Here is an 18,532-nt window from a genome sequence, read left to right on the forward strand (position 1 = left end):
GGTATATTGCTTATGTTAAGGTTAGAAATTTTGCTGTTCTATAAGCATGAGTTTCTCTTAAGACATTAAAGTATCTTTTTGTAATTAAGAAAGTTGAGAGCAGTAAAATTTAACTACTGCTTTCTTTTAAAATCAGGAAACTGTTACAGTAATTCATTTTCTAATTATTTGTACATCTCATCAGCAAAATAGGGATTTGGACATGTTCATCAATGCCTCCAAAAACTTCAACCTCAACATCACCTGGGCTGCCAGCTTCTCAGGTAAAGACATACCTAGAGAAGACCTTCCGAGTGGAGATAATTGATTGAGAAAGAGTTGAGAAAAGGGGCTCTGGAGACAGACAGATGGGTTTGAAACCCACTTTTGCCACTTATTAGCTGGAAGACCTTGAGCAAGTGTCTAAAATCTATCTCTAGACCCTTAGGGTTATTCATCTTAAAGAGAAGGTAATAATACTTATACTGTAGATTAAATTTGGCTGTACCTGTCAGTGCCTGCCATGGTATCAAGATCAGTACATGCTCACGACCCCTGCCCTACTACCACCATTAATACCATTGCTGCAGCCTCTGCTGTGGTGCTGCCATCATCATCTCCATCCATGCTTCAGAAGTGGAAAATGCAATTGACTCAGTTTCAAGAAATGGAAACATTTTTAATAGAATGAGATTTTAGTAGGTACAGGGGAAAATGTACTTTGGGAATTAAATAAAACTCCAAGAGCACAGCTTTTGCTGTCTTGTTTATCTTACAGTGATTTACTAAAGATCTTCTGAGCAGAAAATCTAAAGAAAGAAAGGGTGGCCCTGATGTAGTGGTTAAGAATGTAGCTCAGCAGACCTAGATTTGGATTCTCCCTGTTACTTGTTTTCTGAGCCAGTTTCCGCAGGTATGAAATGGGATAATAAAAACAGCCGTGTAGAATGTTCTGAGGATTAAATGAGATAATAAATGAGCCTGCGTGTAAGTGCTAGAAACATGGGATATTCTCATCAAATGGTAATTATGTTTCATCATCATTATTACTATCACAATACTGTTTTTTGGTCAAAACACAATCAATTAGACTGAAACAAAATAAAAACATTACTTTGCACATCACTTTGTGTTCATCATATCTTAAAAGATTGTGTAGAATTCAGAAAAGGTTCAGAAACTTGCAGTGAGGAGAGGTCTTTAAGAAAAAGTCTGAATTATCAGAGCCTTTGTTTGGAGAAAGGTGGCATCCCTGAGTATGTGATTGATTTACAATGACAGTCTCAATGAGGACCAGCCAATCTGGCTTCAGTCACAGGATTTAACTCAGACTTGGGAAAAGCCTATTTCATGAATCTTTATAAACTAGAATTCCTGGCTGAGGGACAATGTGGAATGTTGAAGGACTGCCTGGGAATAGGATAGGTTTATATCAGATTGGGGGGATTTAGAGTCAGTTGTAGCTGGTAGCAGAAGGGACTGAGTGACCCCTAGAGCTCCTTCCTCCCTGCTGCTGTTGAGACTTGCAGTCACTGCTAGTTAAAAAGTGAGGGCTGAATCCGTGTCCCTGGTATGGGGGATCTAGAGCACTGCCAAACAGGTTTAAGGGGGCAGTGCAAAGCAAGTGAAGTGTTGTGGGCAGAAAGAATGCCATTGCTTGTTAATAGGATTCTAGTGGTGTCTGGATTTTCAAAGCCACATGTAGCCTGTTTCTGTGGGAGGAGTTGTAGGGGATCCTGGTAAAGCCATTTGGGTTAAGGGCATAGGCTTGTGTATCAGCCCTCCCAGCTTCAAATCCCAACTCTACTTCCTGCCTATGTGACCTGAGCCAAGTTACTTATTTTTCCTGAACCTGAGTTTTCTGATGTGTAAATGAGGATAATAGTTGTTACAATTAAATGAGATCGAGCTCTTAAAGGCCATTTCTGGAACATAGGGTTTAATAAATGCTACTATCATTATTATTAGTGAGGGCAGATTTGGTCCCCTAAAAGGTCTCTTTATTTCATTCTTTTCTTCCTAACAGCTGGAACCCAGGCTGGAGAAGAGATGCCTGTTGTTTCAAAAACAAACATTAAGGAGTACAAAGATAGTTTCTCTAATGAGAAGTTTGATTTTCGCAACCACCCAAATATCACTTTCTTTGTTTATGTCAGTAATTTCACCTGGCCCATCAAAATTCAGGTAAGAAGTGCTTTTTAGTCTCATACTTGCAAAGATGGTGAAATGTCTGTAGTGAAACTAAATTCACTAATCTGTAACTTGCGGTAAACGAAATGTACAATATTAATATTGTTTTGGCTTTGTAATATCTGTGGTAAAGGAGTGCTGAGCACATACCATAAAAGAGGATTGTAGTGGGGCTGCCTTAAATCACTTATGAAGGAAATTTATAAGCACTTTTTAAATAAATTTATTTTTATTTATTTATTTTTGGCTGAGTTGGGTATTTGTTGCTGCACACGGGCTTTCTCTAGTTGCAGGGAGCGGGGGCTACTCTTTGTTGCGGTGCTTCTCACTGAAGTGGCTTCTCGTTGTGGGGCACAGGGTCTAGGTGCGTGGGCTTCAGTAATTGTGGCACGTGGGCTCAGTAGTTGTGGCTTGTGGGCTCTAGAGCACAGGCTCAGTAGTTGTGGTGCACGGGCCTTGTTGCTCTGCGGCATGTGGGATCTTCCTGGACCAGGGATCGAACCCGTGTCCCCTGCATTGGCAGGTGGATTCTTAACCACTGTGCCACCAGGGAAGTCCCTGTAAGCACTTTTGAAAGCAAGTTGATATATAACAGATTTGGTAATTACAACTGTATTTATTTCTTCATTAAGGACTTGTCACTAAAAAGCCTGTAGAGCTACACAAAGAGCTTCAATTCTGGAATGAGTAAGGTGCATATAAATGAAGCAAACACACATAACCAGTGAAAGCTGGCGTATGGAAAGTGCCATATGAGAAGATCCCCAAAATGCTATCAGGTTCTAAAGGAGCATAGGATGGAGGGTGATGGGGACACAGTGGAGGACAGTATAAGGTCGCCTTAAGGGTTTTAGGCCTTATAGTCAGACAGATGCAGGTTTGAGCCTTGGCTTGCTCTTGTACAATTCCTGTACCCTCTCCACGACTCAGATTCTTTGTACATGTGACCTGAAAGGGTAGGTCTAAGGGTTCATTTTGCCTGCTGCAGCCACTGCTGCTATCAACCTGCCTCTTTTCTCTGTTCCCAGGGGACCAGTGCACTCCCTCTTATCCAGGCTTGACCCATGGCCCCATTTGTGCTCTTTATAATCATCTGCCACTATGTCTTTGAGGCCTTGCCTCAGTACTTTCTGCTTTAACCCCCTTCATTTTGGGTAAAGGTGTGGAGTTCCGGGAAGGGTGGACTTTTGTTTATTTGTTTAATTTAATTTATTTTTTATACAGCAGGTTCTTATTAGTTATCTGTTTTATACATATTAGTGTATATATGTCAATCCCAATCTACCAATTCATCCCACCACCACCACCACCTTGTTCCCCCCCTTGGTGTCCATACGTTTGTTCTCTACATCTGTGTCTAAGGGTGGACTTTGAAACAACTGGTTCACCTTTAGCCGTGGCAGCGTGGTCACTAGACTGGGGCTCTGGCTGCTTGCCAACTTTCAGTAGTGTGATCAAGTGAAGCAAGTCGCCACTGATCATTTGGGATGGGCTTGAAATCTTGTTCTAGTGAGTATGTGTTCATGCCTTGGGACTGTAACTAAAGAACAGTCAGTCACTCTTTTCCTTTCTGGAATGTGGAGGACAGGCTCTGTGTTGTATTTTTTTCTCACCACCCTCTTTTTCTATTTAGATGGTCCACAGATTTGTTTATCCTCTAATCTGCTTCTTCCTTCGTTCTTGCACACGCTCTGCTTCCCTTCCCAGCTAGCCTTCTTGTACGCATTGACCACACTCCCTGTTTGTTTCCTCTTATCCATTCACCCATCAGCCCGCAACAGTCTGCCTTCCTCCTTCACCACATCCTGAAGCTGACTACCACGGTGGACTCCAGTGACTGAATTCTTTAGTCCCCTTCTCCTTCTCATTGCATGATTTGAGTCAGCATCTTTCCTGCCTTCCTGGTCCTTTCCCTGATTCTCTGGCCTGTCTTTTTAAGGAATCTTCTTCCTTAAACACTGAGGTTGTCTGAGATTCAGGCCATGGTTCTGCTCTGTCTTTATCCCACTTGTAAGACTTATTGTACTACTTCTGTACTTGTGATTTTCAGTACTCTGTCTTCAGCCCTGCTTACACTTGAACTCCAGACCAGTGTTCTTAGTTGCTGCCTAGGCATCTCTACCTGGACGTTCACAAGCTCCCTGTACTCAGGGAGTTATTCTTGTGATCTTAGCCCCAAACCCTCTGCTTCCTTTCTAGTGAATGGCACCACCATTTGTCCTATTGCATAAGCAATAAGCATAAGCATTCCTGGAATAAACCTGACTTGGCATGATATATGATTTTTTACTTTATCTGTTGCTGGACTCAGTTTGCTAATATATTGGTTAGAATTTTGTATCTATCTCATGAGTGAGAAAGTCCGGTAATTTTCCTTTCTTGTCTTTGTTATGATTTTTATATCAAAGTTAAACTAACCTTTGTTTATAAATTGAGGAGTTATCTCTCTTTCTCACTTCTGAAAGACGTTATATAAGATTAGAATTATATGAATATATGAACCTTGCATACTTGATAGATCCCTGTTGTAAAATCATTTGATTCTGGTGTTTTATTTGTGGAGTTTTCTTTTCTTTTTTAATTGCTGATTCAGCTTCTTTAATAGTTACGGGATGTTTTGGATATTCTCTCTCTATTTGCATTACTTAAGATAATTTTTTCTAGATGTTAATTTATTTCATATGTTTTCAAATGCATTGACACAAAGTTGTTCACACTGTCCTCTTTTCTAATCTTGGCAGCATCTGTGCTTAAGTGTATTGAATCATATACTTAAAAATGGTTAAAATGGTAAATTTTATCTTAATATATATTTGCCCCAATTTTTTAAACTTTAAAAAAACAGACCAGAGGGCAGACAGCAAAAGCAAGAAGAACTACAATCCTGCAGCCTGTGGAACAAAAACCACATTCACAGAAAGATAGACAAGATGAAAAGGCAGAGGGCTATGTACCAGATGAAGGAACAAGATAAAACCCCAGAAAAACAACTAAATGAAATGGAGATAGGCAACCTTCAAGAAAATGAATTCAGAATAATGATAGTGAAGATGATCCAGGACCTCGGAAGAAGAATGGAGGCAAAGATCGAGAAGATGCAAGAAATGTTTAACAAAGACCTAAAGAAATTAAAGAACAAACAAACAGAGATGAACAATACAATAACTGAAATGAAAACTAGACTAGAAGGAATCAATAGCAAAATAACTGAGGCAGAAGAACAGATAAGTGACCTGGAAGACAGAATGGTGGAATTCACTGCTGCAGAACAAAATAAAGAAAAAAGAATGAAAAGAAATGAAGACAGCCTAAGAGACCTCTGGGACAACATTAAACTCAACAACATTCACATTATAGGGGTGCCAGAAGAAAAATAGAGAGAGAAAGGACCAGAGAAAATATTTGAAGAGATTATAGTTGAAACCTTCCCTAACATGGGAAAGGAAATAGCCACCCAAGTCCAGGAAGCGCAGCGAGTCCCATACAGGATAAACCCAAGGAGAAACACACCGAGACACGTAGTAATCAAATTGACAAAAATTAAAGACAAAGAGAAATTATTGAAAGCAGCAAGGGAAAAACGACAAATAACATACAAGGGAACTCCCATAAGGTTAACAGCTGATTTCTCAGCAGAAACTCTACAAGCCAGAAGAGAGTGGCATAATATACTTAAAGTGATGAAAGGGAAGAACCTACAACCAAGATTACTCTACCCAGCAAGGATCTCATTCAGATTCGATGGAGAAATCAAAAGCTTTACAGACAAGCAAAAGCTAAGAGAATTCAGCACTACCAAACGAGCTCTACAACAAATGCTAAAGGAACTTCTCTAAGTGGGAAACACAAGAGAAGAAAAGGACCTACAAAAACAAACCCAAAGCAATTAAGAAAATGGTAATAGGAACATACATATTGATAATTACCTTAAACGTGAATGGATTAGATGCTCCAACCAAAAGACACAGCCTTGCTGAATGGATACAAAAGCAAGACCCATATATATGCTGTCTACAAGAGACCCACTTCAGACCTAGGGACACATACAGACTGAAAGTGAGGGGATGGAAAAAGATATTCCATGCCAATGGAAATCCAGAGAAAGCTGGAGTAGCAATACTCATATCAGATAAAATAGACTTTAAATTAACGAATGTTACAAGACACAAGGAAGGACACTACATAATGATCAAGGGATCAATCCAAGAAGAAGATATAACAATTATAAATATATATGCACCCAGCATAGGAGCACCTCAATACATAAGGCAACTGCTAACAGCTGTAAAAGAGGAAATGGACAGTAGCACAGTAATAGTGGGGGACTTTAACACCTCACTTACACCAATGGACAGATCATCCAAAATGAAAATAGATAAAGAAACAGAAGCTTTAAATGACACAATAGACCAGATAGATTTAATTGATATTTATAGGACATTCCATCCAAAAACAGCAGATTACACTTTCTTCTCAAGGGCACACGGAACATTCTCCAGGATAGATCATATCTTGGGTCACAAATCAAGCCTCAGTAAATTTAAGAAAATTGAAATCACATCAAGCATCTTTTCTGACCACAACACTATGAGATTAGAAATGAATTACAGCGGAAAAAACGTAAAAAACACAAACACATGGAGGCTAAACACTACGTTACTAAATAACCACGAGATCACTGAAGAAATCAAACAGGAAATCGAAAACTACCTAGAGACAAATGACAATGAAAGCACGACAATCCAAAACCTATGGGATGCAGCAAAAGCAGTTCTAAGAGGGAAGTTTATAGCTATACAAGCCAACCTCAAGAAAAAGAAACATCTCAAATAAACAATCTAGCCTTACACCTAAAGGAACTAGAGAAAGAAGAACAAACAAAACCCAAAGTTAGCAGAAGGAAAGAAATCATAAAGATCAGAGCAGAAATAAATGAAATAGAAACAAAGAAAACAATAGCAAAGATCAATAAAACTAAAATCTGGTTCTTCGAGAAGATAAACAAAATTGATAAACCATTAGCAAGACTCATCAAGAAAAAGAGGGAGAGGACTCATATCAGTAAAATTAGAAATGAAAAAGGAGAAGTTACAACAGACACCACAGAAATACAAAGCATCCTAAGAGACTACTACCAGCAACTCTATGCCAATAAAATGGACAACCTGGAAGAAATGGACAAATTCTTAGAAAGGTATAATCTTCCAAGACTGAAGCAGGAAGAAATAGAAAATATGAACAGACCAATCACAAGTAATGAAATAGAAACTGTGATTAAAAATTTTCCAACAAACAGAAGTCCAGGACCAGATGGCTTCACAGGTGAATTCTATCAAACATTTAGAGAAGAGCTAAAACCCATCCTTCTCAAACTCTTCCAAAACATTGCAGAGGAAGGAACACTCCCAAACTCATTCTATGAGGCCACCATCACCCTGATACCAAAACCAGACAAAGATACTACAAAAAGAGAAAACTATAGACCAATATCACTGATGAATATAGATGCAAAAATTCTCAACAAAATACTAGCAAACAGAATCCAACAACACATTAAAAGGATCATACACCATGACCAAGTGGGATTTATCCCAGGGATGCAAGGATTCTTCAATATATGCAAATCAATCAATGTGATACACCATATTAGCAAATTGAAGAATAAAAACCTTACGATCATCTCTAAGATCAGGAACAAGACAAGGATGTCCACTCTCACTGCTGTTATTCAACATAGTTTTGGAAGTCCTAGCCACGGCAATCAGAGAAGAAAAAGGAATACTAAATTGGAAAAGAAGTAAAACTGTCACTGTTTGCAGATGACATGATACTGTAAATAGAAAATCCTAAAGATGCCACCAGAAAACTACTAGAGGTAATCAATGAATTTGGTAAAGTAGCAGGATACAAAATTAATGCACAGAAATCTCTTGCATTCCTATACACTAATGAGAAAAATCTGAAAGAGAAATTAAGGAAACACTCCCATTTACCATTGCAACAAAAAGAATAAAATACCTAGGAATAAACCTACCTAGGGAGACAAAAGACCTGTATGCAGAAAACTGTAAGACAGTGATGAAAGAAATTAAAGATTTTACCAGCAGATGGAGAGATATACCATGTTCTTGGCTCGGAAGAATCAATATTGTGAAAATGACTATACTACCCAGAGCAATCTACAGATTCAATGCAATCCCTATCAAATTACGAGTGACATTTTTTACGGAACTAGAACAAAAAATCTTAAAATTTGTATGGAGACACGAAAGACCCCGAATACCCAAAGCAGTCTTGAGGGAAAAAAATGAAGCTGGAGGAATCAGACTCCCTGACTTCAGACTATAATGCAAACCTACAGTAATCAAGACAATATGGTACTGGCACAAAAACAGAAACATAGATCAATGGAACAAGATCGAAAGCCCAGAGGTAAACCCACGCACCTATGGTCAACTAAGCTATGACAAAGGAGGCAAGGATATACAATGGAGAAAAGACAGTCTCTTCAATAAGTGGTGCTGGGAAAACTGGGCAGCTACATGTAAAAGAATGAAATTAGAACACTCCCTAACACCATACACAAAAATAAACTCAAAATGGATTAGAGACCTAAATGTAAGACCAGACACTATCAAACTCTTAGAGGAAAACATAGGAAGAACACTCTTTGACATAAATCATAGCAAGATCTTTTTTGATCCACCTCCTAGAGTAATTGAAATAAAAACAAAAATAAACAAATGGGACCTAATGAAACTTAAAAGCTTTTGCACAGCAAAGGAAACCATAAACAAGAGGAAAAGACAACCCTCAGAATGGGAGAAAATATTTGCAAATGAATCAACGGACAAAGGATTAATGTCCAAAATGTATAAACAGCTCATGCAGCTCAATATTAAAAAAACAATCAACCCAATCCAAAAATGGGCAGAAGACCTAAATAGACATTTCTCCAAAGAAGACATACAGATGGCCAAGAAGCACATGAAAAGCTGCTCAACATCACTAATTATTAGAGAAATGCAAATCAAAACTACATGAGGTATCACCTCACACCAGTTAGAATGGGCATCATCAGAAAATCTACAAACAACAAATGCTGGGGAGGGTGTGCGGAAAAGGGAACCTCCTCTTGCACTGTTGGTGGGAATGTAAACTGATACAGCCGCTATGGAGAACAGTATGGAGGTTCCTTAAAAAACTAAAAATAGAATTACCATATGATCCAGCAATCCCACTACTGGGCATATACCCAGAGAAAACCACAATTCAAAAAGACACATGCACCCCAATGTTCATTGCAGCACTATTTACAATAGCCAGGTCATGGAAGCAACCTAGATGCCCATCGGCAGACAAATGGATAAAGAAGATGTGGTACGTATATACAATGGAATATTACTCAGCCATAAAAAAAAATGAAATTGGGTCATTTGTAGAGACGTGGATGGATCTAGAGACTGTCATACAGAGCGAAGTTAGTCAGAAAGAGAAAAACAAATATCGTATATTAACGCATATATGTGGAACCTAGAAAAATGGTACAGATGAACCGGTTTGCAGGGCAGAAATTGAGACACAGATGTAGAGAACAAACGTATGGACACCAAGGGGGGAAAGCCACGGGGGGGCGGTGATGAATTGGGCGATTGGGATTGACATGTATACACTGATGTGTATAAAATTGATGACTAACAAGAGCCTGCTGTATAAAAAAATAAATAAAAATTTTTGTAAAAAGCAAGATTCTTTTTAGACAATGACAAGCTTATTCTAATATTTATATAAAAAGCAAAGATTCTAGATTAGCTATAACAGTTTTGAAAAGAGGAATAAAGTGGGAAGAATCGCTATATGAAATATTAATAATACTTCCTATTTAGCTACGGTAATCAAGACATTGTGGTTATTGTTGGAGAGATAGACACATAGATCAATGGAACAGAATAAAGAACCCAGAAATAGAACCACATAAAAACATCCAACTGTTTTTTGACAGAGGTGCAGTCAATTCAGTGGAAGAAGGATAGCCTTTTCAACAAATAATGCTATAACAATTGGACAACCATAGGCAAGTAAATGAACTTTGACCAAACCTCACATCCTACACAAAAATTAATTCAATGTGGATCACAGGTTTAAATGTAAAATGCAAAACTAAAACTTTTAGGAAAAAAATAGGAGAAAATCTTCATATCCTCAAGCTAGGCAGAAGATTTTCAGATTTGACAACAAAAACATGACCTATGGAAAAAAATTAATAAATTACCCACATCAAAATCAAAAGCTTGGGGCATCCCTGGTGGCGCAGTGGTTGAGAGTCCGCCTGCCAATGCAGGGGACGCAGGTTCGTGCCCCGGTCCGGGAAGATCCCACATGCTGCAGAGCGGCTAGGCCCGTGAGCCATGGCTGCTGAGCCTGCGCGTCCGGAGCCTGTGCTCTGCAACGGGAGAGGCCACAACAGTGAGAGGCCCACGTACTGCCAAAAAAAAAAAGCTTTTGCTCTGTGAAAGACACTGGTAAGAGGATGAAAAAAACAAGCCATAAGGCTTCCCTGGTGATGCATTGGTTAAGAATCTGCCTGCTAATGCAGGGGACACAGGTTCGAGCCCTGGTCCAGGAAGATCCCACATGCCGCGGAGCAGCTAAGCCCATGCACCACAACTACTGAACCTGCGCTCTAGAGCCTGTGAGCCACAACTACTGAGCCCATGTGTCACACCTACTGAAGCCTGCGTGCCTAGAGCCCGTGCTCCACAACAAGAAAAGCCAACACAATGAGAAGCCCGCGCACCGCAATGAAGAGTAGCAGTAGCCCTGCTCGCCGCAACTAGAGAAAGCCCGCGTGCAGCAGCGAAGACCCAGTGCAGCCGTAAATTAGTTAATTAATTAATTAATTTTTAAAAAAGAAAAAAAACATGGGCTTCCCTGGTGGCGCAGTGGTTGGGAGTCTGCCTGCCGATGCTGGGGTCGCGGGTTCGTGCCCCGGTCTGGGAGGATCCCACGTGCCGCGGAGTGGCTGGGCCCGTGAGCCATGGCCGCTGAGCCTGCGCGTCCGGAGCCTGTGCTCCGCAGCGGGAGAGGCCACAGCAGTGAGAGGCCTGCGTACCGCAAAAAAAAAAAAAAAAAAAGAAAAAGAAAAAAACAAGATAAGCTATATACTGGGAGAAAATATTTGGAAAAATATTTCTGACAGAGGACTTGCATCTAGAATATAAAAAGAATTCTCAAAACTCAACATTAAAAAAATAAACAATCCAATTAGAAAATGGACAAAAGATATGAAGAGACATTTTATCGAAGAGGATATAAGTATGGCAGATAACCACATGAAAGATGTTCAGCATTAAAAGCCATTAAAAAATGAAAACCACAATGAGAACATTGTATTCACAAGGTTTCATTGAGTCGGTCAATTTTTTAAACTGGTGAAAAATTGGAAATAACCTAAAATAAACTATTGTAAACATTCATTAAAAAAAAACCAAAACCCATAATCAGAGGGAATTCCTTGGTGGTCCAGTGGGTAGGACTCCACCCTTCCACTGCCGAGGGCCCCGGTTCAATCCCTGGTCAGGGAACTGAGATCCCACAAGCCACGAGGCATAGGCAAAAGAAAACCACCCCACAGTGAGAATGAGATATCACTACACACCTATCAAATGGCTAAAATTTAAAATAGTGATAACACCAAATGCTAGAGAGAATGCAGAGAAATTGGATCATGCATACATTGCTGATAAGATGGCACAGCCAGTATGGAAAATAGTTTGGCACTTACTATACTTAACGCAGCAATTGTATTCCTGGGCATTTGTCCCAGAGAAATGAAAACTGATGTTCATACAAACACCTGTATACCAATGTTTATAGCACCTGTACAGCAGCAATATTTAGCTTCATTCATAATAGCCCCAACTGGAAACAACCCAAGTATTTCTCAACAGATGAATGGTTAAACACACTGTGCTATATACATATCATGGAGTAATGCTCAGCAATAAGAAGAAACAAACTATTGATACAACTTGGATGAATCTGAGGAAGTTTTGCTGAGTGGAAAAAATATCTTAGAAATGTACATGCTGCACGATTCCATTTATGTAACATTTGAAAATAAAAATTTTAGACCAAAAATAGATACAGACCTACTGAAGCTTCAGCTTTCTCTGACTTCTTCTTGACCCTCTTTTCAAAGGGTTCATTAGATTAGGTCAGACTCACCCACTCTCAAGGGGAGGGGATTATACAGGATATGCACATCAATATAGTAGGAATCTTAGGAGCCATATTAGAATTTTCTCTGCCACTGGCTATATTTGGAGTGGGGCTAGCAGGGTTAGGTTGTTTCTCTAACCCCAGGGAATTTGAGCTCTAGGCTCTAGTCAGTACAATTTCAATTTGATAATGTCTGCTAACACTGCCAAGTTACAGATCACATACAATTGTAAAATATTTTATTTGGGTTCTAGTAAATATAATTTACTGACTTGTTTTAAGTTCAGGTTATTTTCATACTGACATACCTTATTATATTCCAAATCTGATTGAACGTCAAGCTTTGTTTCTTATAGTTGAAAACTGATTAATATTTTTAAGATTCTTAGTGAAAACATTGACTTATATTGCTGGTGTTTTTCCCATTTGGAAAGAGGGCTCTGTGCGTATAAACGGGCTTTTGTGCTGGAGATAGCTTTGCTGTTGCCAATTCTGACTTCCAGGTTTTTTTTTCCTCCCATTGCCCTGTTGCTCCCCACCCTCTGAAAGTCACTGAAATGGTCATTTCCTTCTGGAGGGATCTCTTCCCCACACTTACTTTTTTAAATACTTTTTTCAAGTTTAAGACTCAAAGAGATGATTTTCTACCTGATTTTTTGGTCCTCTTTACCCGGACTGGATCACTCACTTGAATAAGATCCACTTATGAAAGCTGCATTCAGGAGCACTTTCGAAAATAAATGATAGCATGCTCACCATTTAGTTTGCCAGGCTTCCCTTGAAAAAACAGGTAAGTTCTGTTGAAAATATGTCTTTTTGCTCATTGTTACAAATAGCTGCAGTATTCATGAACAATGTGACTGGACCCTTGGCATCATGTATTCTTGGTGTCTTCTCAAAAGAACCTGATCAATGCTGGTTCTTTCTATACTTGGGACTATATCTGGGTGTGTGCTGTGTGGCAGGCTGAGCTTGCATCTTCCTGGGCAGATGTGGGTATGTTCTCAACAGAGGGGGCTGCACCTTTCTGTATTGCTTTATATTCCTCAGAGCCTTAGTCTTTCTAGGTGTAGTTAGCTTTTACATACACACTTAGAGACCATATAGATTTAGTTAAAATGTAGAGACTTATTTAAGGAAGAGAATAGGAAAATGTCTAAATGGTTCAGTGTAGGTCATACAGTTAAATTTCAGTATGGCTTTCAATGCAGACAAAAGCCTTTTTTGTCTTTGATTCTCATTTTTTAAAGCAAAATAACTGAGGCAATTTAATTCTCTACTCAGAAATTCGTGTAAATATTAGTGTTTTAAAAATGGTAATGGTAAACTCAAGTTCTTTCACTCTGAACTGACCCCGGGATTCTTTTCCATAATTAGGAACAGATCAAAACCTACAACTGCTAACTGAGGGAGTTTGCAACTAACTATAAAAATCTTTGTAGATTCAGTTTAAAATTGTAAAAAACCACCCAGACTGAAAAGGCCTGTGTGTCAGAGGGTGGTGGGTGTGTTGGGTCAGTTGTGCCTGGTTTCTGGTTGGTTGCTCTTGTGGGTGAGTGCCCCTCGCTCAGCCTCTGCTTTCAAAACGTGATTCTAGATGTTCCCCTGAGTCAGCAGGACTCACCTGGCTTCAGCCATGGTTATAGTTTGGGAGGGTAGGTATTCAAAATAGAGAATGCACAAGTAGACATTGTGTGTGAGGTGGGAAGATGGGTGGTGGCGCTGGGATTCTGGCTTGTTACAAGCTCTGCAACAGAGGTGGTTATTGTCATGTGGAGCTAGTATTAAAGTCCTCTCCATGCTGGGTGTTTCATTTGCTCGTTTATGTGAGAGGCTAGTGTTCACAAGTAAAGGCAACACAGAATTTATATTGAGAACTGGGCATTCATTTAGATGTCAGAGTTATGTTTATGGATGCTAATAGGATTGCGTTACTAAGCAAAGGATGTATGAAACTTTTGTTTGTTTTCACTCAGATGTACTTCTTCTAGTAACAGCTTTATTGAGATATAAGTCACATACCATACAATTCACCCATTTAAAGTGTACAATTTAGTGATTTTTAATATATTCACAGAATATTTTAGAATGTTTTCATCACCCCCAAAATAAACCCCATACCCAGATGCAGTCCCTTCTCATTTCTTCCTTCCTCTAGCCCCTGGCAACCACCAGTCTACTTTCTTTCTCTATGGATTTGCCTATTTGGGGCATTTTATATAAATTGAATCATGTAATAGGTGGTCCTTTGTGACTGGCTTCTTTGACCTAGCATAGTGTTTTCAAGGTGCAACCATATGTAGTATGTTTCAGTACTTCATTCCTTTTTAAGACTGAATAATAGTGTATTGTATGGATAAACCACATTTTGTTTATCCATTCATCTGTTAATAGATACTTGGGTTGTTTTCACTCTTTAGCTGTTCTGAATAGTCAGATATACTTCTAAAGTTTATATTTATTTTATGATAATAATGTATACACATAGCTTCTGGTATTAGATGTCTGTACCTTATTAAGGATTTTAAAAATTATAAAGCCACGAAATACATTTAGAACTAAACTTAAAGTATAAATCTGGACTTCCCTGGCAGTCCAGGGGTTAAGACTCTACGCTCCCAACACAGGGGGTGCAGGTTCGATCCCTGGTCGGGGAACTAAGATCCTGCATGCCTCACGGTGCAGCCAAAAAAAATAAATAAAGTATAAATCTGTCTCAGTTTCAGATGGCATATAAATTTCCTGTACAACCTCATGGTTTTCATCATGATCATTATTTATTATTCCTTCTTCTTAAAAGTCTCCTCTCTTCTACTTTTCAGCTGTGGCTTTGACTGTTTCTTCTCAGTTCAGTGCCATTGTTCCCTTGGGTTTCCTCTGGGCCCTTTTCCCTGGATAGTCCCATCCACACCATCTATGAACACCACCTATGGCTGGGATGGGCAAATCTTTCTCTAGTAGAACTCTCTCCTGTGATCTCCATAGCTAGGACCCACTAGACTTCCTTTAACATTCACTCACTTAGCTGACTTTCTGACACAGAGAGGCAGCCATGAGGGGACAGCAGGAGCCATGCCAGATACTGGGAGGTGCCCCCGTGCTCGTGGACACCCTGGGAGGAGAAGGGAGTGCCCTGTGGTGCCTGAGTCTGCACAAGCTGGGGCAACACCAGAGCTGAGCCCTAAGAAACATGAGTTCAGTGTTCTGGGTGGGGAAGGGGCATGTCCAGTCACTTTCCAGAACTACTAGGAGTTTAGCTGAGCTGAAGTGCCTGTTCTGTGAGCAAGGAGCTGGAGAGCAGGGCAGGCCAAAGCTGTCATGAAGAGACTGGGGCTTCAGCTGAGGAATTTACACTGTAGCCTGAAAACCACTGGGAGTTATTGAAATGCTTTAAGCCAAGAAGTGACCAAGATCAGTGTTTTAGAAAGATGCCTCTGGCAGCAGTTATGAAAATGGATTGGAAGGACCAGGGCTGGGTTGGGGAGTCTTATTTTGAAACGCAGGGGAGAGGTCCCTCTGATGACCCTTCGGCATATCCCATAGCAGCTTCTTTTCCTCGTCTGTGCCTCTGCAGTCATAGACGTGTCTGGTTTTTCACTCTACAAAGATTTCCTTAAGTGCAAGAGCTTTTTTATATTTCTGTGTCCTCTGTGTCATAGCATAGTGTTAATCAACTGTAGACACTCCATAAATGTGCACTAGATGAACGCATAGTTGTAGATGAGAGCTTTATTCTCGGTATCAGAACTTTGGGTTTTTTGGCAACTTTTGTAACATTTATATAGGTAATGGCAGCGTTTTTCTGATATTGTCAGCATGATTGTTGACCAGTGCTGAAGAGCCAGCAGGGGTTAGAGACCAAGAATTTATTGTCCCAGTCTGCATAGTGTGATGTTAGAAGATTGAATTGTTCTAGGTTGGAATCTTGTCAAACTCTCAAGAGTTGAGAAGTAGAAGAAAAGGGAAGGATGAGGACACAAACATCCCTAATTTTACAAAGAGGGTAGTTAAGGAATACTGGCTATATTGAAATACTTAATGAAATGATAGGAAGTCTGGGATTTACTTCAAAATAATATGATCACGGGGAAATGGGTAGAGTATGGATGGATAAAATAAGATTGGCCGTGAGCTGTAATTATTAAAGCTGGGTGATAAACACATGGGGTTCATTATACTATTCTCTCTACTTGTTAAAAAGTTTAATATTTTCCACAATAAAAAAATTTTTTTAGGGATAATACAGATGATTGAACAAGAAATAAAGGTCCAAATATATTATTTAACCTCCCAAAACTAGCTGCAAGAATATGCCTCAGCTGGGCCTGCAGCCTAGGCCAGCTGGGACATATCTCAGAACTGACATTCTGTTCTCCTTTGCAGGAAGCACACAGCACTGTACTAGAGTTTTACCAGTTATTAGCCACTGTCGGGCAGTTTTAGAACAATCAGAGGGCAGGAGAAAAACCTCCTCTCCCTCAGCCCAGCATACTTCACCCTGGTGAAAATGGCAAAGGGAGCTTCCCTGAAAGCTACTGACTTCTCCTCCCCACCCCACAAGCAGGGGTGCATCAGAGGCCTGAGGGCTCCTCCCCATGGGCCTGTGAGGTTTGGGAAGCTGCTTTCCAGTGGGCATGGCTATATTGTCTTCTGCTCCTACAGCCTTTTGTGGGTGCAAGGCACATCCCCTCCCTGAATCCAAGGGTATTATATCCAGTTCCTGTCTGTTTTGGCATCTTTCCATCACCATCACCCTCAGGATAACAACATAGAAATTATAAATTATAACAGAGGCAGTAAAAATAGTGATATAATTCTACTGGGGGATTGGGGGGTGGGGGGGGTGATGGCCTAAATCACCTTCTAATCTAGTAGGAAGTTAGTAAGTGATGCCTAAAATAACTAGATCAAGAAGTAACAAAAAACAAAATGAAACAAAACAAAAGCCAACTTATTAGTGATAAAAAGGTAACCCCCCAGAAGAACTGAACAGAAATCTAATTAAAGGTGAGGGCCTCTGGAGAGAAGCCTTAAGAAGAAGAAGGGAGACTTCCCTGTTGGTACAGTAGTTAAGAATCTGCCTGCCACTGCAGGGGACACGGGTTTGAGCCCTGGTCCGGGAAGATCCCACATGCTGCGGAGCAGCTAAGCTCGTGCTCCACGACTACTGATCCTGCACTCTAGAGCCCGTGAGCCACACTACTGAGCCCACATGCCACAACTATTGAAGCCCGCGCACCTAGAGCCCATGCTCTTCAACAAGAGAAGCCACCGTAATGAGAAGCTCGCCCACTGCAACGAAGAGTAGCCCTTACTCACTACAACTAGAGAAAGCCTGTGCGCAGCAACGAAGACCCAACGCAGCCATAAATAAATTAATTAGAAAGAAAAAGAGGGGCTTCCCTGCTGGCGCAGTGGTTGGGAGTCTGCCTGCCGATGCAGGGGACACGGGTTTGTGCCCCGGTCCGGGAGGATCCCACATGCTGCGGAGCGGCTGGGCCCGTGAGCCATGGCTGCTGGGCCTGCCCGTCCAGAGCCTGTGCTCCACAACGGGAGAGGCCACAACAGTGAGAGGCCCGCGTACCGCAAAAAAAAAAAGGAAAGAAAAAGAGGAGGGGGTGGGGAGGAATCATTGATTGTTGATATTTCAACCAGGTATATGTAGTTCTTAATGGTTTTTAAATTATTGATGAACATGATGGAATGAAATAGGGATTCTGGAGAGTGGTGAAAATGAATGGCTAGAAGGAAATTTGAGGAAGAGAGCCCAGAGGTTGACAGTGGATAGATGGTGAGTGTTAGCTTACATGTCAGGAATGAGCAGGTTGGTAGTGTTACCCAGTCTTGAGGCTCTGACCAGAGCTTGGGTATATAGTTTCTGTGCCTGCACAAACCAGCATTAGGTGGGTGGTGTGTGAGGCTAGGTGATGGTCACTGGGATCCAGTCCAGGGCCTATGGTCTCAACATAGAGTTCCATATAGAACTTAGGTTTAGAAAAAAAAAAAAAGAAAGTGGTTTTGTGTCACGGCAAAACTCACGGCAGTGGCAGCACTAGACTCAAGTTAGGATATGCTCAGCCAGTAGTCATAGAATCTTCCATCCTTGCCACAGCTGAGGCCTAGACTGGAAAGCTGTTTGTAA

General features: G+C 40.4%; 1 protein-coding gene across 7 annotated transcripts in view; it reads left to right on the forward strand.

Annotated features, from left to right (window-relative positions):
• ATRN (attractin) overlaps positions 1-18,532 on the forward strand; it is a 178,617-nt gene that overhangs the window by 115,016 nt on the left and 45,069 nt on the right. For 5 of the 7 annotated variants that reach the window (XM_032604136.1, XM_032604137.1, XM_032604139.1 and 2 more), the window contains 2 exons: positions 185-263; positions 2,006-2,163. The exons of 1 other annotated variant lie outside the window; for it this stretch is intronic. In XM_032604136.1, the coding sequence (XP_032460027.1) occupies positions 185-263; positions 2,006-2,163 (237 nt within the window). Of the gene's footprint in view, positions 1-184; positions 264-2,005; positions 2,164-5,014; positions 7,227-18,532 lie in introns of those variants that run through there. One more of the 7 variants, XM_032604138.1, reaches the window with a different exon arrangement.

Source organism: Phocoena sinus, chromosome 15 (assembly GCF_008692025.1).
Source record: "Phocoena sinus isolate mPhoSin1 chromosome 15, mPhoSin1.pri, whole genome shotgun sequence".
NCBI classification, from domain to species: Eukaryota; Metazoa; Chordata; class Mammalia; order Artiodactyla; family Phocoenidae; genus Phocoena; species Phocoena sinus.